Raw genomic sequence first — 23,940 nt, 5'->3', positions numbered from 1 at the left:
CATTGCTGTCCTTCATTTGATACAGTAGTTTAGTTAGGTAGTTTAAAATACATGTTAGAATGATTGATGAAAAAAATCGAGTCTAGATTGAATTTAGGACTTTTTGAGGGGATAGCATTTTTCTTAATATTATTAATATAAATGGTTTATTTACCCTTAGAAAGAAAGTTAAAGGAAGCTAAACTTTGAGGTAATTGAATGAATGATATCATTTAGTTAGTCACTGCCTTCTGCTTTTTGGCTGGCCAGAAATACTAATGAACTCTGGCTTTTCATGTTCTTTATTTAAAATTTTTTCCTTTTTTTTTATGGTAATGTCTTATAGGTAGATTAAAGAATAATGTTAGGAATGTTATCTTTAGGATGATTTCTAATACAGATTTAAAAATCAAGGGATAGGGGCGCCTGGGTGGCTCAGTTGGTTCAGGGTCCGACTTCGGCTCAGGCCACAATCTCAGTTTGTAGATTCGAGCCCTGCGTCGGGCTCTGTGCTGACAGCTAGCCCAGAGCCTGGAACCTGCTTCAGGTTCTGTGTCTCCCCCTCTCCCTGACCCTCCCCTGCTCACGCTGTCTCTCTCTCTGTCTCTTAGAAATAAATAAAACATTAAAAAAATTTTAAAAATCAAGGGCTAAATAAAATCAAAGGATTAAAAAATCAAAGGATAATAAACAGTTGTATCTCGGGGCGCCTGGTTGGCTTAGTCGGTTAAGCGNGGCAGAGTAGGGGAGGGACAGAGAGAAAGAGAGAAAGAGAATCCCAAGCAGGCTCCACTTGGTCAGCATGTGGGGCTCAAACTTAAAAACTGTGAGATCATGATCTGAGCTGAAATCAAGGGTCAGACACTTAACTGACTGACCACCCAGGGACCCCCAAAGCCAGAGCATTTTTAAACTGTTATCTCAATACCATTTATTAAATAATCCCTCCTTTGCTCATGTAAACTTAAAAAACATCATGCGTGTTGGAGTAAAGTATTAGTGTATCATTGTTTCCTCTGGGAGGACTGAAGGGAGTGAAGGGAAGAATTTGAACTGTATCTCTGCTGTTAAATTTACATATTAGCATTTATTTTAGGTGGTGTTACATATAGGACTGTTTGTTATATTATCATTTGTTCTGTGTTTATTAAAAACGCTATTTTACATAAAACTTTTGAAGAAGTGAAAGCACTAACAGTTTCACTTCCCAGTTACCAGTTTTTAGTGTGTCCCCCTGTGCTTTTTTCAATGTCAGTACAAACGACCACACAGATAGAAAGATAATTTTAAATTGGAGTGTTACAGTGCTTGGTGGCTTGATTGTTGTGATAGCGGTTATATATAAATTTGTCAAAACTCATCAAAATGAACACTTAAAATAGTGCGTCTTACTGTATTATCAGTAGACCACTGTAGAGTTGATTACAAATGGGATCTTTCTTTTTTAATTACAAATGGGATCTTATGACCAGATTGTGATTACTCTTAGGAGGGAGTGTGGTGCTGGTTATTTTGGTTTTTGATCTGGGAGTGTTTGCTTTATGAAAAAATTCACTGAGTTTACAATTTGTGTAACGTTTCTTTATATATATTGTACTTCATTAACATATTTACAAAAAATGGGATCTTAATAATTCTGGAATAGACAGTATACTGTTTGAGGTAATTTTTTTTTATGTCCTCACTGCATTCCATTGTATACAAGTATATAATTAATTCCCTTTTTATGAACAGCTTTGATCGTATTTTTGGGTACATTTATAAATTTTACTTGTATCTTCAGCATATTTAAAAATATCTGGTAATGCTAATCTTTTTTTTTCCCAACATTCTCTTGTCTAGTCTCACCTGCTTTTCCTGTATTAAATTTTAAGACTCCTTATTAAGTTCCAAAAAGAGAAATCTTCCTAAGATTTTGATTGGAATTACACTGAAACCAATTAACTTAGTGGAGAGTTGACATCTTTACTGTATCTGTACTGAACCTACTATGTCATTTTTGCTTTAAAAATATATGTCCTTAAATATAGGATTTAAATATAGTATTTTTTTTCACTTAAATCTCATACGTATTCTTATTAAATGCCTTCAAACTTGATTTTTATTGTTGTTAATTTAGGGGGTAAACTTTTTTTAACATGTGTCTTTTCATTTGACAGTATTGATTCGTATAAAAAGTTGCCGCTACTGAAAACAGTGAAAATTAAAATGGGATTTCACTTATTTTTCTTTTTTTAAAATTTAAATGTTTATTTGTTTTTGAAATGGAGAGAGATAGAGAGAAAGAGATGGAGGGAGACAGAAGATCTGACGTGGGCTCTGTGCTGGCAGCAGAGAGCCCAACGCAGGGCTTGAATTCATGAACTGTGGGATCACGACCTGAGTCAAAGTTAGGCATTTAACTGACTGAGCCACCCAGGAGCCCTGGGATTTCATTTCTTGATTTTCAAGTTGAAAAGATTTTTGAGAATTGTGAAAATGTAGTGAAATAGCAACGAAATTAAACTTTTATGGGAGACTCCTTTTAGGAGCTAAAACCCTACCATCAAATATAGTAACATTCAGATTATAGGAGTACCAGAAGAAGAGAGAGAAAAGGGGGCAGAAAATTTATTTTAGGAAGTAATAGCTGAAAACTTCCCTAATTTGGGGAAGGATACAGACATCCACATCCACGAGGCACAGAGAACTCCCATCAAAATCAACCAAAAAACCAAAAGCCTAAATTATCAGATCATTAGATCCAAATTCAGGCTGTAAGAATACGTTATCACAATTTCAAAGAAACATTATGAACTCTTTATATTGACTATATTTTTAATACCAAGAAATTGAAAAAAACCTCAAATGACCAACAATAGGGCATTTATTTAATAAATGATTGTGTAGCCATATGATGATATGCTATATAGCCTCAAACTCATGTTTTACAAGAATATTCAATGGTTTTATTTCTTTATTAGAAAAATTTTTTAACGTTTATTCATTTTTGAGAGATAGAGCATGAGTAGGGGAGGGGCAGTGAGAGAGAGGGAGACACAGAATCTGAAGCAGGCTCCAGGCTCTGAGCTGTCAGCAAAAAGCCCAATGTGGGGCTTGAAACCGCGGTTTGTGAGATCATGACCTGAGCCAAAGTCAGACGTTTAACCAACTGAGCCACCCAGGTACCCCATTAGTGGTTTTATAAAATGCTTATGAAAGGGTGTTAAATGGGAAAGCATGTGTGCAACACTAACTCAATCAGTTATATAAGAAAATATATATAAGAAAATATAGGGGCGCCTGGGTGGCTCAGTCGATTAAGTGTCCGACGTCGGCTCAGGTCATGCTCTCGCGGTTTGTGGGTTCGAGCCCAGTGTAGGGCTCTGTGCTGACAGCTAGCTCAGAGCCTGGAACCCGTTTTGGATTCTGTGTCTCCCTCTCTCTCTGACCCTCCCCTCCTCACGCTGTCTCTCTCTTTCTCTTTCTCAGAAATAAATAAAAAACATTAAAAAAAAATATATAGGGGCGCCTGGGTGGCTCAGTCGGTTAAGTGTCTGACTTTGGCTCAGGTTATGATCTTGCGGTTCGTGGGTTTGAGTCCCATGTTGGGCTCTGTGCTGACAGCTAGCTCAGAGCCTGGAGCCTGTTTTGGATTCTGTATCTCCCTCTCTCTCTGACCCTCCCCTGCTCACACTGTCTCTCTCTCTCTCTCTCAAAAATAAAAACATTTTTAAAAAGTTTAAAAGAAAAGAAAATATAAAAAGTATTTGAGGAAAACACGTTAAGATAAGAAATGCGGCAGAATCACATAGAATTTTGTAATTAGAAAACTGGATATTGCTTTATGCTGCTCTAGAAGTGGTTTGCTATTTTTACTTTTCTTGTTTGCTATTTTAAATATTTATTAGATATTCTAAATTGAAATTGTGATCATTATGACTTTTTCAGAATAAAGGTATACTAACAATTTCCAAATTATTAGTATTCATAAGTTTTGCTCTTGTGGTTTTTGTTAAATCATTTGTCCATGTTAAATAGCTATACAGAAATGGATCCTGTTATCATTGCCTCTGAAGGAGTGGAGAAATTCAAAAATGAAAATTTTGAAATTATTATTGTTGATACAAGTGGCCGCCATAAACAGGAAGACTCTTTGTTTGAAGAAATGCTTCAAGTCGCTAATGCTATAGTGAGTAGCTTTCAATTTAATAACATTGTAAGGACTTTGGTTAATTTAATTGCAAAACCTGATTGAATTTATGATCCATGTAAATTTTTAAATTATTTTTTGCCTGTAGGATAGATTCCAAGTAATTTATTTCTATTTTGAGTACATATATCTATATGGTAAGGACTTAATTTTCTCTACATTAGGTATGAAATTTTCCTAAGTAAGTATCAAAAAAATTTTCCTTTCTTAATCATCTTATTAGTATATATAAAAAAAGAAAAAATTTAGAATTAACTTTTAATGTCTGTTGAATTTCCTTTCTGTAAACTATTTAAATTATATTGGAGTATTTACTTGAGATGGATTTTGAAAGATTTTCAAAATGAAGTGTTTTAAAATGTTAATCATCATTTAGTGTCTCTTTAAAATTATTATGGAAGTAATCTGGGGAGAAAAAGTGGTTTATAAATAATCTGTAGCACATATTTTGCCCATGAACCTCTGTTTTGCCATTGAAGAGTTGGCAGTAAATCTTTAGTTAATGGTTAATACTAGTGATGTGTTTTTTTTTTTTTTTTTTTAGCCATGTCTTTATTTTCACCTAGTTGAGCAGAGCTAAGGGAAAGAGCCTCACCTCCTCTCTTTTATTAATTTTCATTGTAGTGCACACTATTACATGTTTTTTCCTCTGATTTACTTTTGCTCTTCACTTTACTCAGAATGTGATTCCTCTAGATCTTTGCATAACTTTTTCTCTCTTTATTCAGGTCACACCTTAGGTAAAATGTTACTACCTCCAGAGAGACCTCCCCTGGCTGCCCCACCTAAAGAAGCCTCCCACATCTCAAAACTCCATTTTAATTATCGTACAGCTGAAAGTTTACTCGCCCATTTATTATGTCTCTTCTGACTAGAATGCAAGTCTTAAAGAACTAGGATTTACTTATTCATCTCTTTGTCTCAGGACATAAATGCTGCCTAATACATAGTATCCTCTTAATAAGTATTTACTGACTGAATGAATAATTATTTATAGTAAATATTTTTTATAAGGCTTATAATGATAACATTTGCTTAAGAGCAGTAAAAATATGTATTATATTCATTTAAATTTTCTAGCAACCTGATAACATTGTTTATGTGATGGATGCCTCCATTGGGCAGGCCTGTGAAGCCCAGGCAAAGGCTTTTAAAGATAAAGTAGATGTAGCCTCAGTAATAGTGACAAAACTTGATGGCCACGCAAAAGGAGGTGGTGCACTCAGTGCGTAAGTATCATTGATGCTATTGTCCTAAGTCTTGGTTGTGTGTGTGTGTATTTATGGCTTTCTTTTTGATTCTTTAAAATATATTCAAGGGGCACCTGGGTGGCTCAGTCAGTCAAGCACCTGACTCTCCATTTTGGCTTGGGACACGATTTCACAGTTCTGAGATTGAGCCCCGTTGTCAGGGTCTGTGCTGACAATTCAGGGCCTACATAGGATTCTCTCTCTCCTTCTCTCTGCCTCTCCCATGCCAAAGTAAATAAATAAACATGTAAGAAAATAAAGTGTATTCCAAGATACACTCAAATTTAAATAATTAAAAATAAAATAAAAATATATTCCAGTAGTGACCTTAATACGGTCTATAACAGAAGCTTAAATTGAAACAGAATTTTGGAGTCTTTCTGTTCCATTTTAATAGGTGAAAAGAAACTTGAACTGTGTACCTTTGTCTAATTACTCTGAAATCTGCCAGAAATTTGTTAGCATTTTTGAGATTGTGTTATATTTTCTTTTTCTTTGCAGAGTTGCTGCCACAAAAAGTCCAATTATTTTCATTGGTACAGGGGAACATATAGATGACTTTGAACCTTTCAAAACACAGCCTTTCATCAGCAAGCTTCTTGGTATGTATAGTGGTGGAGGATATAGTAAAATCTCTAAAAAATAGCATAGAGCCTTGGGGTGGATTAGGATTTTAATCCTGCCCTCTCATTGAGTAGTTCAGGAAAACTATTACCTTCTATGATTTATCTTCCTCACCTGTAAAAAAGTAAGGCTGATGGTTTTCTGCTTCTTGTGGTAGAGTGGTAGAATGAGCAACTCAATGGAAAATTCTTAGGAAAAGTTTTAGAGCACAGTACAAAAATATGTGGTTGTGGTAATAGCAGGGCTAATGGCAGTAAAACTTCTATACTAGGTAATAGAATTAGAGAGCATGGAATTTGGAACCCTGGGCTGGAGTCCCTGATTTGTCACTTAACCTTTCTAGGTTCAGTTTTCTCACCTGTAAAGTATAGTAGGAACATTTGATCTGCTATCTCACATGGTTATTATCAATGGGCATGTGTTTTGTATAACGTAAAGCAGCGTATGCTGTGGTTAATTTTTCTTTTTTTTGGGTCTTGTAGGTATGGGTGACATTGAAGGACTGATAGATAAAGTCAATGAGTTGAAGTTGGATGACAATGAAGCACTTATAGAGAAGTTGAAACATGGTATATGAATAGCAAAAAGCATTTGCTGTCAGACGTCTTCCAATGATTTCTTTTTGATAAAGCTATAGTTAATTTGTTTGAAATGATAAATCTCTTATTAAAGTCAGTTCTGCAAATGGTTATTTTATACATGCTTTGTATGCAAATCATTTTAAATCTCAGATATGTGAGCAATTGTAGAATTGAGTATTTTTATTTTCTTTCTTGTAATCAAACTGCCTTAAAATTAAAATTGAAATGGAGTTTCTTAAAGTAAAACAGGTTAAATGTAAGTTAGAACACTCTTTCTAATCTGTTTACTTATAAATTATGTGTGTATATATGTGTGTATATATTTTTCACATAATAAAATAATGAAGAAATTACAAGGAAGAGATTAGTAAGCACACCCATTTTTTGACTCCACATTAAAGACCACTCCTGTAGAGGATATACATTAGAATATACATTATGATTAAGAGCTCAAGTTCTTAAATCTATCATACCTGAATTTATATCTGATCAATTTTCAGCTGTATAGCTTTTCCAAATTATTTAACCTTAATTTCCTTATCTGTAAAAAGTAGATAAAACTAAGTATCTCTCTCATGGAGTTGTGAAGATTAAGTCAGCTGATGTATATAAAATGTCCCAACACATCAGAAGCCTTCAGCATATATTATTATTGGCCATTCAGTTTTTCTCGAGATGATCTTACTTTTAGTTTCCATGGTCACATACGATCCCTATCCTACCTCTTTGCTCTTTCTCACTCATCTTGTCAGTTACCTATGTCTTTATCCCTCTCTTAAATGTTGGTATTTTTCAAGGATCATGCTAGGTCATCTTTCTCTGGAGCTTCAGACTCATATCTGTGTGTTTATTATTAGATCCTTCTTGGATGTTCTGTTGACACGTCAAGTTCCTCATATCCGTGTCTTCTCATCCTAACCTCCCACCCCATTGTTATCATCAATGAATGTTAACGTCATTTGTCTCATTGCCAGAGTTAGGAACTTGGGCATTGTCACGGCCTCTCTTATTTCTTCCTCACCCTGCCCATTCCTTTTCCTGTCAGTCAGCTTGTCCTAGTGATTCTGCCTCCTATCTTTATCATTCCATTCCCTTCCCCAGCTCCAGTAATTACACAAGTTTATCTCTTGCCTAGATTGTTTGTTCTACGTCTTTTACCAGACCTTTCTGTTTCTTGGGTTCTTCCCTTTGGATCCATTTTTTATACTGTAGCCAAAATGATCTTTCAGAAATGCAAGTTTGATCCTATTACTGCTTTTCTCAAAAATCTCTCAGTGACTTCCCCTTGCTCTTAGAATGTTTTTTTTTTTTTTAATGTTTTTAATTTATTTTTTGAGAGACAGATACAGAGTGAGCAGGGGAGGGTCAGGGAGAGAGGGAGACACAGAATTCAGAGACAGGCTCCAGGCTCTGACCTAGCCGTTAGCACAGAGCCCGACGTGGGGCTCGAACCCACAAACGGTGAGATCATGATCTGAGCCCAAGTCGGATGCTTAACCGACTGAGCCACCCAGGCGCCCCATCCTTAGAATGTTTTTACTTTTTACGTGACTCTACTGTCAGGCATCTGGCTGGCTCAGTCGGAGGACCATGCAACTTGATCTCAGGTTTGTGAGTTTGAGCACCACGTTGGGTATAAGGATTACTTAAAAATAATATCCTTAAAAAAATGACTTATCATCTAGCCCACATCCTCAACATCATTTTTGATGCTCTTCTTTGTAGCATTCCATGTGCCAGTCATGCTGAATTTCTCTCAGCTTTTAAATGTACGTTGCTATCTGTTACCTCTGTGCCTTTGCCTATTAGACGGATACCTTCTCTCTTCTTCCTGCCTCCACCCTCCTCTCCCCAGCCATACGGGCTAGCTCCTATTCATACTTAAGTCTCTCCTTCTTTAACAAGGACATTTTACCTGTTCCCTGGACTGAGTTAGAACTCTTTGCTTTATGTTTCCATTGCACCCTGTAATTTTTGTATTACTCATCACAATTATTACATATCTGTCTTCCCTGCTTGAAGGTGAAGGTAAATTTCATAGCTGTGTTCCTCACCTTTTGTGTTTACAGTATCTAGCACAGTTTCTGGCACTTAGTAGATCTCTAATAAATATTTATTGAATGAACGAATCTATCCCTCATGGCCTGGCTCTTTTCCCCTGCGTTCCTCTATGTTGAATAGCCTTACCACCTCTTCCACTACCACATTAAACTGGGTAAAATATCCCTAGTCAGTCTACTTTTTGACTCTTAGGTCTCTCCTTATGTCTGCATTTTGCTTCTACTCTTAGCATTCTACTCATTTCTGTGGTCAACAAGGGCAAAACTAGTAACCTTTCTTTTTTCCCTTGGTTCCCAGTATTTAAGTGTTATCCTTCTTTTGTTTTCAAACTCTTCACTTGGCTTCCATGACAGTGGATTTCCTTTATTATCATGGCTTCATTTATCACTTATGCATAATGGCCAAGTAGTATTTCAGCCTTAACTTTTTCTACCACTGTTTAATTCTGCATTTCAAGCAGACTGCTACAACATTTCTTTAAAAATATTGTATTGCCACTTAAATTCAGAATGGCTAAAGCCAAATAGTTTTCCATTTATATCTTTAGAGCATAAATAGAAAATACTCTGGATATTTGTTGTTGTTAACTGAAGTTAGTTTACATGTAATGAAATGCTTAGATCTTAAGGGTATCATTCCATCGATTTTGATAAATGCATAATAACCCGTATCTGTCAGGAAACAACATTTCCGTTATGTAGAAAGTTTGCTTATACTCCTTTCCAGTAAATACTTCATAGTATAGGAATCCTGGAGTATGTCCTTCCCCTCCTGCCCCCGCCTGCCTCCTTTGACTCAACATCAGATTTTTGACATTCACCCATGTAGTTGCATGTACCTGTAGCTTATTCTTTAATTGCTGAGTAGTATTTCATCCACAGTCTATCTATTTTCTTGTTCATGGACAGCTAAGTTGTTTATAAAATGCCAAATGATCTTCTAAAGTGTTTTTGCCACTTGACATTCCCACCAGCAGTATATGACAATTCTGCTTGCTGCCCATTTTGCCCCACATCTTCTTTAACTTTTGGTGTTGTCAGGCATTTTAATTTTAGTCATCCTAGTGGGTAGCATTTACCTGCCTCGTTTTCACATTTTTTGTGTATTTGTTGTTTTTCATTTTCTCTGATAGAATGTAAAGTTCTGTGTATCTGTGTATCTTCTTACTGCATTCATCGTATGATCTTGCCTACAGTAACTGCTCAGGAATATTTATTGATTAGATGTTTTGTAAGTGTGTTTCAGAATGAACCCATGACTAAGAAAAAGATTAATTTTATTGAATGGAAATGCTCACTTTCTAATATATCTCAATCATTTATGTTATATTGCAGGTCAGTTTACGTTGCGAGACATGTATGAACAATTTCAAAATATCATGAAAATGGGCCCCTTCAGTCAGATCTTGGTTAGTTATTCTAAAAAGTTTTTTTTCCATCTTCTTTGGTTTTTCATTAAAATTTTTAGGAGTAGATGCATTTGCTTTCATTGTTTTTGCTATTGGATAAAAATGCTTTAAAAATTTAGTTTCAAACAAGCTATTGTTGATTTTATGTTTAAATATATCTATTTTAGGGGATGATCCCTGGTTTTGGAACAGATTTTATGAGCAAAGGAAACGAACAAGAGTCAATGGCAAGGCTAAAGAAATTAATGACGATAATGGATAGTATGAATGATCAAGGTAAGATAGCAGATTCTTGATTTAGAGGACAGTGTTATGAATATTTGGAAGGGCATAGTTTCACTGTGTTCTTGTGGACAAGATGGGGAAAAATTTAGATTGGAAGATTATTGTTAGGTAGATTTGTAGGCCTATGAAAGCCCTTTGAAAACTCAAAGGGTTGTAATTACTGGACTGATTTCATCAGAGAGAGAAATGTCTTGTATAGTTCTCCAAATGAGTTTCATAAAAAGAACACTAGTTCTTCATAATGATGATAGAAATAAATTGAAAGGGGAATTCTGGGTTAAAAAAAAAACTATTATGTGTATTATAAGTGTCCTCACAGCTCTCATATACTAACATGAACTGTTAATCTGTAAGAAAGAGAGGTAGCTTAAGCAATGTTTACAAACTTATTTTGTACTGAAACTTTCAAAGTTTCAGTCTTCTTAGAAGTACACTGCTCTCAGGGTGCCTGGGTAGCTCAATTGGTTGAGCATCTGACTCTTCGTTTTGGCTCAGATCCTGATCCCAGGGTCATTGGATCAAGCCCCATATTGGCCTCTGTGCTGAGCATGGAGCTTGCTTGGGATTCTCTCTCTCTGCCATGCACGTATGCACTCTTACTCTCTAAAATAAAAAAAGAAAGATAGAAAGAAAGAAGGAAGGAAAGAAAAGAAAGACAGACAGACACACAGACACTGTTCTCTGTAATCCTGTATTATCACTACCTATTATACTTCCAGGTCTTTTATCTGATCCTTAGCCCATTAACATTTCTAGTACCATTACCCCTCTACCTTTTTTTCCAGTTTTTTAGCATCCTTTCTGATGCATCCCAGCAGATACACCAAACATTTTTTTGGCCTAACTCTACCACTTGACCTCTGACTTCATTTACAAAGAAACACAGGCTTTTGGCATTGAATTCCCTTAGTCTTTGGTTAACCTACCAATAAGATTGTGGAAGCCACAAACCACTCTTCAAGCTTTTTCAAGGACTTAGGTCTCCCTTGGTAAAATCCTTTCCTGGATCTCCTCTCTTCTCATTTTCTGACTTTTCTTCACATCAGCATATAAACATTCTTAAGTTCGCATTTTCTGAGCTATACTTCTCCCTCATGCTTTTTTTTTTTTTTTAACTCTTTTTCTCTTTTTAGTCAAACTTTTTTAAAGAACAATTTGTATTTTTCTTAAACGAGTGAAATCTCACTCTGTCCCCACCATTGCTTGGAAATAGATCCTACTAAGATTTACAGTAACCTACTGGGCTGCTCCAATGGGTCCTTTTCAGTCTTTTTCTTGACCTTTACAACATTAACTGTTGTTAATCACCTTTTTTCTTGGTTTCTATTATACCATCTCCCCACTTTTACCCTTACCTTTCTTGTTAACTCAGTCACTTTCCCAGCCTGACCCTTAAAATGAATACATATTACAAGTTTTATCCTCAATGTTTCTTCTCATTCTGCTTATTTTCTTTGAATAATTCATCCACATCTGTGCTTTCTCTATGATTCACTGATTATTTTTTGTGTTCTCTACCTCTTTCCTAAGCTCTAGGCTTTCATAGTAACCCAGATAAGATTGTGTCTTTCTCATCTCTGTATTTTTAAGACCACAAAAAGTTTTGTGTGTAGAATTAATAATTGCAGCCATATCTAGAGTATTTACTCTGTCCAGAGCACTTTATATAGATTAACCCATTTAATCATCACAGTCACTCTCAAGGGACAGAATCCATTATTATGCAGCTTTTGTAGGTTAGGAAACTGAGATATAGGAAAGTTGAGTAATTTGTCCAAGGATGCTAGCAACAAAGTGGATAGACTGGGCTTCAAACTCAGGCATTTTGGCTCAAGAGTCTACACTCTGGATCAGCTCCTCTCTAGATGCTCACTAATGGTGGACAGACCTCTTTATTTATATATTTGAAAGTTATCTGAGGCACAGATCCAAAATGTAGTTTTTCTCCGTTGGTGAGTGACACTTCCATCTATCTGATACATACCTTTCTACTCAGTCATCTAAGCTAGAAACTGGGGTCAAACTAGATTTATATCCTTGCTGATTTTCTGTCTAGTGGTTCAGTTGATTACGGAGGTAAAGGTATTGAAGTGCCTAACTTTTCTTCTCTTAGTTGTGTCAGTTTTCGGTCAGGTAAGCTCTTTTGTTGGATACAGTATATATTTAGGATTCTTAGGTCTTCTTGGTGAATTGATCTTTTTATCATAATGTCTGTAATGTTCTCCTTTGTTCCTTGTCTATTTTGTCTGATTAAAATTTTTTTTTTCATGTTTGTTTATTTTGAGAGAGAATGCAGAGCATAGCAGGGGGGAGGGGCAGAGAGGGATGGGGCAGGGGAAGAGAGAGAGAATATCAAGCAGGTTCCATGCTATCAGCACAGAGCCAGATGAGGGGCCCATTCTCAGGAACCACGAGATCATGACTTGAGGTGAAATCAAGAGTTGGATGCTTAACTGACTAAGCCCGCCAGGCGCCCCAATTTTGTTTGATATTAATCTAGCTTTCTTTTAATTGATTGCTTGCATTGTGTATCTTTCTCTGTACTTTCACTTTTATTATTTTTTTTTAACATTTATTTATTTATTTAGAGAGAGACAGGGTGAGTAGGGTAGGGGCAGAGAGAGAGAGACACACACATAATCCGAAGCAGGCTCTAGGTTATGAGCTGTCAGCACAGAGCCCGACGCAGGGCTCGAACCCACGAACCATGAGATCAGAGGCTTAATTGACTGAGCCACCCAGGTGCCCCTAAATAGTTTTCCTAATGGTTGCTTTAGGTCTTATAGTATGTTAACTTAAAAAACAGTGTACTTCTATCAGTATTTTACCACTTTTAGGGAAATTTAGGAACCTTAACATTATCTTAGGTTTAGTGAGTTCCATTACCTAAATATTTCTCATATCTTCCGTCTTCTCTATGTCTCTGAATCCCTTACATTAGTTCATACACTCATCATTTCTCTTTTTTTTTAGACATATCATTTCTTACCGAGATCGCTATCATAGGTTCCTAACATTTCCCTTTCTCTTTTTGCATCTTGTCTTTTCAATTTGTCTTCTTCATTGCCACAAGAATGGTCTTTCTAAACATAAAAAATTCTGGGGTCTAACTCCTTCAGTGGCTCTTTAATGTTGTCATAATGAATTTGAAACTTAAGCCTGGCATACAAGTTCTTTATAATCTTGTCCTTATCTACTTTTGCAACTTCTTAAATTTCAGCTCTTATCCAAGCTTGGTTTTCTTCTACACAAAACTATTTTTGTTCTAGAAATCCTAGAATGTCCCTTGCTCCTTTCTCTTCTTTACTTAACTCAGACTTGTCCTTCAGGATTATTCAGTTAAAGAGAAACCTGTCCTTCAGGATTATTCAGTTAAAGAGAAACCATCAGCATAGAGTCTTTCCTGACTTCCTTCTGTAAATTATGCCCCCTTTTGCCATTTGCTTAACTCCATCATATTGCTTATCGTGATGTGCTATTATTAGCTTGTCTTTTTCTTCACTCCACTTGAGTCTTAGAATACATATTTCCTAAGTATTTTATAGTGAAGATGTGGCTTAAAAGCTGCATTTATGAAATGGATATAGGTTTTAATGACTATAAGTTTATTCTGAGATAGTTTGCTCTTAAATATATCTCACTGGTAATGAAACCTTACCATTCCGTTCACTTCTGGACTATATGCTTAGAGGGCGTAGACAAATTAGAAGATACATTTAGGAAATCAGGATGGTAAATGGAGTTCTAAATCATGCTTAGAAGAACAGGCAAAAGAGTTATTTGTAATCTAGAGAAAATTCACAAGAATTTGAAATATTCTCTTAAATTCTCAAGTATTTGAGAATATTGGAAAGCCTTATTCTTTGTACCTGGCAAGAAGATATGTTATGCAAATAGGAAAAGTGCCAGACAAACATATTTCATTTTAATATGTGAAAAGATATTATATATTAATATCTAATATATATTATATGTTAATAAAAATATATTAATTAAGTCTGTTTATTTGAGAGAGAGAGAGAGTGTGTGTGTGTGAGTGGGAGTGGGGGAGGAGCAGAGAGAGAAGGAGAGAGAGAATCTCAAGTAGGCTCTGCAGTGATGCAAGGTTTGATCTCACAAACCATGAGATTGCGACTTGAGCCAAAATCAAGAGTCAGATGCTTAACCGACTAAGCCACCCAGGCACCCCGGAAATATTTTCCATAATTATAGGTATATTAGAATGACATAGATTACTGTATTTCAGATAGTGGGTCACCTCTCCTGGGGCTATTAAGATGGAATCTAGATGAGCATATATGGGGAATGTTGTAGAGACAATGCAGACTTAATAGAAATTTTGACTAAAGTCCATCCTGTTCCTGAGATTGTATGCAGCTAAAGCCAGAAGAAATGCACATGGTACTCTAAAAGGTATAAAAACGCTGGAGGGATGGGGCGCCTGGGTGGCTCAGTCAGTTAAGTGTCTGACATTGGCTCAGGTCATGATCTCACAGTTTGTGAGTTTGAACCTGGCATCGGCCTCTCCACTGACAATCCACAGCCTGCTTGGGATTCTCTCTCTCCCCCTCTCTTGCTGCCTCTCTCCCACTCATGCTTTCTCTCTCTCTCAAATAAATAAACTTAAAAATTAAAAAAAAATGGGGCTCTTGGGTGGCTCAGTCAGTTAAGTGTCTGACTTTGGCTCAGGTAATGCTCTCATGGTTTGTGAATTTGAGCCCTGTGTCGGGCTCTGTGCTGACAGCTCAGAGGTTGGAGTCTGCTTCAGATTCTGTGTCTCCCCCTCTCTCTGCCTTTCCCCCCTTTGCATTCTGTGTGTCTCTGTCTCAAAAATAAACATCAAGGGGCGCCTGGGTGGCTCAGTTAGTTGAGTGTCTGACTTCCACCCAGGTCATGATCTTCCTGCTGGTGAGCTTGAGCCCCACGTCAGGCTCTGTGCTGACAGCTTGGAGCCTGGAGCCTGCTTCAGATTCGGTATCTCCCTCTCTCTCTGCCCTTTCCCTGTTTGTGTTCTGTCTCTCTCTGTCTCTGAGAAATAAATAAATGTAAAAAATGAAAATAAAAAATATTTTTTAATTAAAAAATATTCTTTAAAAAAATTTTTTAAAAAATGCTGGAGGGAACTAAGTCATTCTTCATGTTACAGAAAGGATTAAAATACTAATAATTACTTGATTATAGAAAATATAACCATTGTTGTCTTGATGATAGACAGAACCTACCTACTTCCACTTGCTTAAATGCCAAATTTATGATGTAAATGTTACTAGTTATTTAGAAATGAGCAATATTCTTTTTTGGAATACACCTTATACTTTTAATAAATGCTCTGAGGAGCAGTTGGATATGAGATATGAAAAAAGTGGACATGGGTTTCAAAGGTTTTCAGAATGTTCTATTTTACTTAAATTGGGGTGAGTACATTTGTATTTGTTTAAAGTTGATTTATTTATTTTTGGAGAGAGCACTGCGAGCAGGGGGAGGTGCAGAGAGGAAGGGGAGAGAGAATCCCAAGCAAGCCCCCTGCTGTCGGCGCAGAGTCCAATGTGGGGCTCAATCCCATAAAACATGAGATCATGACCTGGGCCAAAATCGAGTCAGATGCTTAACAGACTAAGCCAGGAGCTTAGTGGGTTTATTGTTAATAACCAGGGGGTTTATTGTTCTTACAGCTTATAAATATTATAAATGTTCTTTTGAATATATTCCATGTTTAACTTTTAAAAATTAGATGCAAACATGGCAGATGAGAATAACATTTGTTAAATCTGGTGGTGGTTTCACCATTTTATTTGTTTTTGTGTGAGGGGTATTTGTACATAACTGTTTTGATAGTGAAGGTTAATTGTATGTAAGTGAAAATAATTAATCCTTGTCTACAGAACTTGACAGTACTGATGGTGCCAAGGTTTTTAGTAAACAACCAGGAAGAATCCAAAGAGTAGCAAGAGGATCAGGTGTGTCAACAAGAGATGTTCAAGAACTTTTGACACAATATACCAAGTTTGCACAGATGGTAAAAAAGATGGGAGGTATCAAAGGACTTTTCAAAGGTAAGAAAAGTAACTAACTCATCATTTGTTAACATACTGAAAGTAAAGCAAGAAGTTGAAACTAAAGTTAAAGCCCGAGAGTGCTACCAGGATTAGCAAACATATTCCTGAATTTCAGGTTATACTCAAGTACTTGAATGTGATCTGTGATTTATCTGTTTTCAGATTCAAAGTAATAAACACTAATATTTTTAAAAAATTTTTTATGTTTATTTATTACTGAGACAGAAAGAAACAGAGCATGAGTGGGGGAGGGGCAGAGAGAGAGGGAGACACAGAATCCGAAGCAGGCTCCAGGCTCTGAGCTGTCAGCACAGAGCCTGATATGGGGCTTGAATTTACAAACTGGGAGATCATGACCTGAGCTGAATTTGGATGCTTAACCAACTGAGCCACCCAGGTGCCCCAAACGCTACTATTTTTTTTTTTAAAACAAACTTAATGCCTTTATTTTTATGATGTAATATATATTAAAGAAAATTTATAGCATATAAGAAAGAGTAAGAAAAAAACTTAAAACACCTATTACCTTTTCTCTCCAGAGAAACTTATGGGACTTATTGCAGATAACATTTGGTAAACTAGTGCTTTCTTCTGATACATCATGACTCTTTTTCTGTATTTTCAAATATTCTTCAAAAAATAACTTCCAATTATGCTTATATCTTTGTTTAGTGCAATGGTTATTTATGTTGATTCATTTCCTGCTATATCAGTATCAGTTCCTGCATCAGCTCCTGTGCAGTCTTCTATGAGGCCAGGGATTTTGTTGGTTTTGATTAGATACATAGCAGATGCTGAATGAATTTTGTAGTAATTTAGTATTTCCAATTTGGTGGTTAAATGTTTTTCAGTATGTGTTTTTTAGATTACTACTCGAGTTTAACATCTCTTCATACATTTTTTTTAGTGCGAATTTCCTTGGTGAATCACCTCTTAGGTTCCTTGTTTATGTGTCTTTTCCCCCTATTACTTTGTAGTAACTCTTTAAAATGTTTAGCTTATGTCTGCAAATACTTTATCCAGTTTTCGTTTGCCTTTTACTTTTATTTTTTTTTAGTGAAGGGAAGTTTTCATTTTTAATGTAGCCAAGCCTATTTATCATTTTCTTTCTTTTATGTCCTTCAAAGCCTTCCCCATGTTGATACCACAATAGCCACCTATATTTTCTATTTTGGTTTTATTTTTTAGGTTTTAACTTTTTATCCCATTTGAAATTTATTTTGCTGTGTATTGTATAAAATAAAAAGATAAATTTACTTTTCCAAAGAGTCAATCAACTGTCCTAGTCTTCTCTTAAAATTTCTTTTCTGTATTATAAACACTACTAAAGTGAATTTATTATTTTAAAATACATTGATTAGATAATCTCCAAAGATAAAGCAATACCACTGAATAGCTCTCTAAAGAGGATGAATATTTATAGAAGTTTTTATCACCATTTGTCTTTGACACTTATTTTCTATGCTTGTTATATTCTATTTTCTTTTTTGTGGCAGGGAGGAAAGTTAGACTAACATGTTTAAAATTGGTTGTAGTTCTTCACATCACATGCTGCTTCAGATAGTGATTATTGAACACATTATGTCAGTTTAACATTTTTTCCAAATAATCCTGACTATTCTTGATAGAACTGCAGATCTAAGCACTGATTACTCAAGAAAGGCACAGTCAAGGTGAAATGAGCAGTGAATGTGGCACACATTCTTGTCACACCAAGCTCTTAATATTTTTTAGAAGTTTTAAATCCTCAGAAACAAATACATATGACAGTTTACCAATGGACACAGAATTCATGTTTTTAAAAAATTTTTTTAAATATTTATTTTTTGAGAGAGAGGTAGAGCGTGAGGGGGGGGAGGGACAGAGAGAGAGGGAGACACAGAATCCGAAGCAGGCTTCATGCTCTGAGCTGTCTGCATAGAGCCCTACTGGTGGCTTGAACTCACGAATTGTGAGATCATGACCTGAGCCGAAGTCAGATGCTTAACTCACTGAGCCACCCCAGGCGCCCCATCTTATTTTATACAGATTCATTAATCATGAAAATTTTTTCACAGATTTGTTATATGTTTTATAAAAACATATCTTTCATTCATATATCTTAATTCATATAACTTATTCAGATTATCCAGCTTTGATGCTCATTTTCATAAATGCTTTTGAGAAGTACCAGAATTATGTTCCTTTGACATAATTTTGCTTGAAGCAACTCTACTTACTCATTATTGTTTCATTGATGATTTCTTTTGCTTCCTGTCTCTTAAGACCATAGCAGCTATTCTCTTAAAGGATGCTCTTATCTTTTCTGCCTCAGAGTGCATCTCTTTTATTGGCTTCCTTTTTTCCTGTGGAGTTTCAACCAAGTTTGTGGAAATTCATTGGTAAATGGAGTTGCATTATTTGTCTTTCTCTTGTCTGAAGCTTTTCATTATTTTTAATAGCTTCTTACATATAGGCAAATCTTCATGCTCTCTCAGAGTCATTCTACTGTTTCATTTACCAGCAATCCAGGCTCATTCTTGATTAACTTCTATCTATAAAGTCAGTTTTTTGTTTAGCATTCTCCCATATGACTTACTAAACAATTGTTGTTATAGCTCATTGTTAATAACCACTGGATACAATTTTAACAAAAACCATAGCCCTTAAAAAGTCCCTTGAATATCCCTTAATATAGAATTTTATTATAGAATTTTGTTCTTTCTCAAAAATATGTATATAATTAAGATAAAGATTAGAAGGGAATATGTATAAATAGGAATAATGTGTTAGGGTAATAACCTAAGGTTATGGATGATTGTTTTAAAAATTTTACTCATTTCATTGAATTTTCTTTGATATCCTGATTATATTACATTCTTACATTCTACATGAACTCAAAACCTTTTTTTTTTTTTCAGGTGGTGACATGTCTAAGAATGTGAGCCAGTCGCAGATGGCAAAATTGAATCAACAAATGGCCAAAATGATGGATCCAAGAGTTCTTCATCACATGGGTAAATATAAAGTTGTTGCCAGTTTATAATATACAGTTTAATTTATAGAGGTTGAGTTTTAATAAGGCTTCTGTTGTGATACTATGAAAATCTGTTCAAAGATGTATGATTTGAGGGAAATGGTCATCTGAATTCTCAGTTGGATGGTTCTAAGAGTGCTGTATAACAGGTTTTAATTTATTCTTCTGCTGTCACCTGCGTGATTTTTGAGCAAGATACTTAATCATCTTCTGTTAGTGTTTGTTCTAGTGACCTTTTGCGCTAGTTTGGAATCTGGGTATTCAGTGATGAGACTTTGAAATTATATAAGGATTCTGAAACCCAGTTAATGCCATGTAACCTATGAAAAGTTCCTTAAACTTTCTGAAACTCACTTTCCTCTTTTGTAAAATCACAGATAATATCTCATCAGGAAATTGTGAGCTACTATATTTGAAAGCACTTAGTACAGTTCTGGGCATACAGATGTTCAATAAATGATAAATTCTTTCCTTCCTGTAAGTCCTATGAAACAACTCTATTCTCCCAAATTGGTCATGATTTACAACAAGATTCTTTTGGACTTCCCAGAAAAAATGTTTTTGTTTAGATTTATTGACTTCCTATTGTGTAACATTATGTAACAGGTATTGTTCTAAGACCCTTTCATATATTATCTCATTTATATGAGCTATGTTTTATAGATAAGGATATTGGTGATAATACAAAATTTTAATTGGTTTGTTTTTCAAGGCTGATGACCAGATTGCAGTCAGATCCCAGTAAATTTTTTAGAAGTACTTCTTAGGCAAAAGTAATACATGTTTCAAGTTCTGCATAATAATTATCTGAATTTACTCTACTTTCACTCTAGGTGGTATGGCAGGACTTCAGTCAATGATGAGGCAGTTTCAACAGGGTGCTGCTGGCAATATGAAAGGCATGATGGGATTCAATAATATGTAAAGAAGATGCCTTAATATAAACTGACTCAGTTGATTACATTATTTGCTGAGACCTCAGAGTTTCCCTTCTTTTTGCAAACAGGAAAAAAAAAAGTATTTTTCTTGCCTGTCTTGCTCTTTTTCTTCTTCTCATGTTTTTTCCCCCTTCTTTTCTTCTTCCTTCCTTCTTTCCTCTTCCCTTTGATATAAGGGAGGAATATATAGTTTTTGTGGAAATCATTTTATTTTTGCTTTAGATATTCTTCTGTTAGTCTTCACCACCATAATACTTATTAAGTTAAACAAATCATGATGTAAAATTTAGTACTTAAAAGTTTTTGTCTCAAAGGCCAAGCATTACATTTGTAAACAGTCCTGGTCAGTAGTTACATGATGTCTCAATAAAAGTGCTGTAAAATAAACTTCAAACTCGTTATAAATTAAGGAGTTGTTAACTTTCTTATGATTTAAATTCATCAGTGTATCGCATTAAAAGGCAGACAGAAAAACCAGTTGCTATGTCACTTAAAACTAGTCCTGCACATATACCTTTAATTGGAAAAATGGTAGAATAACTTAACCATAAGTATTAGGGATTTTTATTTAACTTAGAATAATTACGGTAACTTTGTCATACAACTCTTAGGCCTGCCATTTAAACTGAAATTATGAATTTGGTTAGTTTACAATATAATGTTTTGTATATAGCTTCCATTTTTTTAATCTCATATTTTTTAAGACTAATGGCAATATCTGGGGTTTTTTTGAAAAGCCAATTTTGTTGTTTTCTTACATACCAAAAAAATTTGATGAAACCGATGTACTTTGATAACAGTTAATGTATAGACCTCCTAATGGGAAAATAATTGCATATATTGGGCTGTCATTATTACATATTAAAAATAATGAGACCATGACAAGGTTGATCTGGTTGTTGGTTACTTTGGAATGCTGCACAGTTCATTTAGAAAAGGGCCTTTTAAAGAAGTTATGGAATTAATTAAAAATACTAGAATAATTATTATACTTACTCATTGTTGATCATGAAGACTAGATATGGTGTAGTTGTGTATTTTGAGCTATAATGAATTGTTCTTCAGCACAGGATTGATTTGTAGTAGTAGGAGAGAGTATTTTTATAGTATTAATTTTTTATGACTCAAGTGCTTCAAAAAGGTCTTATAAACCAAAGTATCTTTAAAAAATAATTACATAAAGAATACAACAGATTTTCTTGTTTACTTGGGCACAGATTTTTATATACTACTAAATTACTTTTACCAGCTAAAAATTAGCATACCCCTATAAAACACTGTATACCCTATGTAAATGATGTATCTTGTACTCTGCAGAAATGTTATAAGGTTCAGCTACAGAAATTTGACAATGAGAGAATACTGTTTTCCACATTAGTTTCTAATTAAACTGATGCATACCACGTTTTCTGGACAAGCATTTTTGTGATTTCTGTCCTTGGGGTACCACTTTTCACTTCGACCAAAAAGGGAAATGAGACACTTGGCCAAACTTTATGACTCAGGCATTGCTTTTAAGTATTTTTGTGTCCGGTGCAAATTATATTTTTCAGAAGCAAAAATAACAGTGACAAAGGACACCAGACACCTAATTCAGCTTCCATTTCGTCTTTGGTAAGATGAGAGAACTGGAGATGCTCTCTAAACTTCTGATTGTATTAATTCCTCAAATGTGACATCTTTGGTTGCAAAAGCTATCCTTCTACCCTTACAGTTTTTGTCAAAGTGCAAACAGCGTAAGTTTGACAGCATAAGTACTATATACCAAAATCAAATAATTTGACCAAGTTTCCTTTTATTTTTCAGTATTGTTAAAATTGGTTCCTAAGCTTTTTGAGACCTGTTATAATCCCAACTTAGGCCACTAGCTAGATCTAATATTGTATAGCATTGGATTCTTCCTGAAGTTTATTATAATATATACAAACATAAAACTAGGTGTAGTTCCTAAGCTTACAATGGTTACATAATTATAAAACAAAAACTCAGAAATTAATTTCAACAAACTACAGTACCAACAAAGGGCAAATTAGAGAGCAATTTCATGTGATGGATGTCAGTATTTTTCTGGAAGTATCGTATTTGCTGGCATATAAGATATAAGGTAAGTATATATAATGGATTACAATTTTATGGAATAATTTATTGGAAAAAATTTAAGTACCTTTCATATGTAGTAAAAAGTGATTTCGAAGTGTGTTATATAAGTCATTATTCTGTTCAAGAGTTCCTAGGTCTGATATGTAGTAATATACTAATCTTGAATAGAACTATAGTGTCACATACCAAAAAAGAAATAATATTGTCAATAAATACTGATCTACAGAGGCAACAAAAGCAGGAAATTTACTAGAACTAAAGTCTCAGTATGCATATTAATATAGGTAGAACATATGATACTCTAACATCTATTATTTTAGTGAATGTAGAGGGTTTAAAAAGTAAGTCATAATATAAAAAAATTGAATTTCTTTTACATGTAGTTTTAGTACAAATATTTCAATACAAAATGGAAAAAGCATTTAAAATAAAAATCAAAGGAATTTTAGCTTGATGCTTGTGTATATGGTAAAAGCAAGTATTTTACAGCTTGCATGAGAGCAACCAAGGAATTTGAAGAAGTTCTAATAAACACTAGGTCTGTGAGAACCATGGCTAAGTAATAACAAAATGTATGTAAGTTTTGATCTTCCTTAAAACTCAAAAATAATTTTAATCAAGTCAGATTAGTTATCATATCCAAAACTAGAAATCTATCATCACAGCTCAAATTTAGATGATTTTGTTCATTGCTTGCATTCAGTGGATTTGAAACAGAGTTGTCATCTTCAAAATTTTGCTCTTAAATCCAATTACCATACTCTAAACGTTAAGCCATTGCATTAAAGTTGAGCCTTATATCTTCTTTGCTTTTGAGCCATGAGGTACAGGAATGATGAGTTTACATCTCCTATATTGGGGGCTTAATTTAAATTTAACTTCTAGATAGTTGAGTAGTCTAAGGGTTGTTATTTTTGTTAAGTAGTTGTTGATGTGATGTGAAATTCTGCTATGATAGTTATTTTCCCATACTTTGCAATTAGTGGTAGGTAAATATTAGTGTTCAGTGTTGAGTAGTTGCTAACCCAAGAATCTAGGCCCTGTTTCTACTGACCTGGTATCTGTGATATGGATATACTGAGTATGAAGTAATTTCCAGATAACTTTTAAAGTGAAAATACACCTTGTAATCTGGTAATTCTGGCATATTTCCTTTGATAATATTCATGTGGTGCCACACAAGTTCTTTTGAGTTTGGCATGCCTATGCTACTATTCACAATTTTCTCATTACTTTTCTCTCTCCATTTGAAATTATCAGATGAAAAGCATATATCTTTTAGCTTCATTTGGCTTACAGGGTTCTCTCAGCCTAAAACAATGCGTTTCCTGGTACCAGTTGGATCTAAATGGAAAAATAGTCAAGTAATTTACACAACAGTACCTACCTGTAACAAGGATAATTCAGATGAGCCTGATGCTTAGGCAATCTCCTGCCTCCTCTGGCCCTG

At 34.8% G+C, this 23,940-nt stretch overlaps 1 protein-coding gene across 3 annotated transcripts in view; it reads left to right on the top strand.

Annotated features, from left to right (window-relative positions):
• The window catches only part of SRP54 (signal recognition particle 54), a 44,041-nt gene extending 23,242 nt beyond the window's left edge, over window positions 1-20,799 (top strand). For all 3 annotated transcript variants that reach the window (XM_077769223.1, XM_077769224.1, XM_077769225.1), the window contains 9 exons: window positions 4,000-4,150; window positions 5,252-5,400; window positions 5,923-6,023; window positions 6,528-6,614; window positions 10,022-10,095; window positions 10,263-10,371; window positions 16,263-16,433; window positions 19,337-19,432; window positions 20,286-20,799. In XM_077769223.1, the coding sequence (XP_077625349.1) occupies window positions 4,000-4,150; window positions 5,252-5,400; window positions 5,923-6,023; window positions 6,528-6,614; window positions 10,022-10,095; window positions 10,263-10,371; window positions 16,263-16,433; window positions 19,337-19,432; window positions 20,286-20,377 (1,030 nt within the window). In that variant the 3' untranslated portion in view covers window positions 20,378-20,799. The remainder of the gene's footprint in view (window positions 1-3,999; window positions 4,151-5,251; window positions 5,401-5,922; window positions 6,024-6,527; window positions 6,615-10,021; window positions 10,096-10,262; window positions 10,372-16,262; window positions 16,434-19,336; window positions 19,433-20,285) is intronic.
• Window positions 20,800-23,940: the final 3,141 nt, after the last annotated feature.

This window comes from Crocuta crocuta, unplaced genomic scaffold (genome assembly GCF_008692635.1).
Source record: "Crocuta crocuta isolate KB4526 unplaced genomic scaffold, BGI_CrCroc_1.0 scaffold65, whole genome shotgun sequence".
NCBI lineage: Eukaryota > Metazoa > Chordata > Mammalia > Carnivora > Hyaenidae > Crocuta > Crocuta crocuta.
This window is presented reverse-complemented; position numbering and strand designations above follow the sequence as displayed.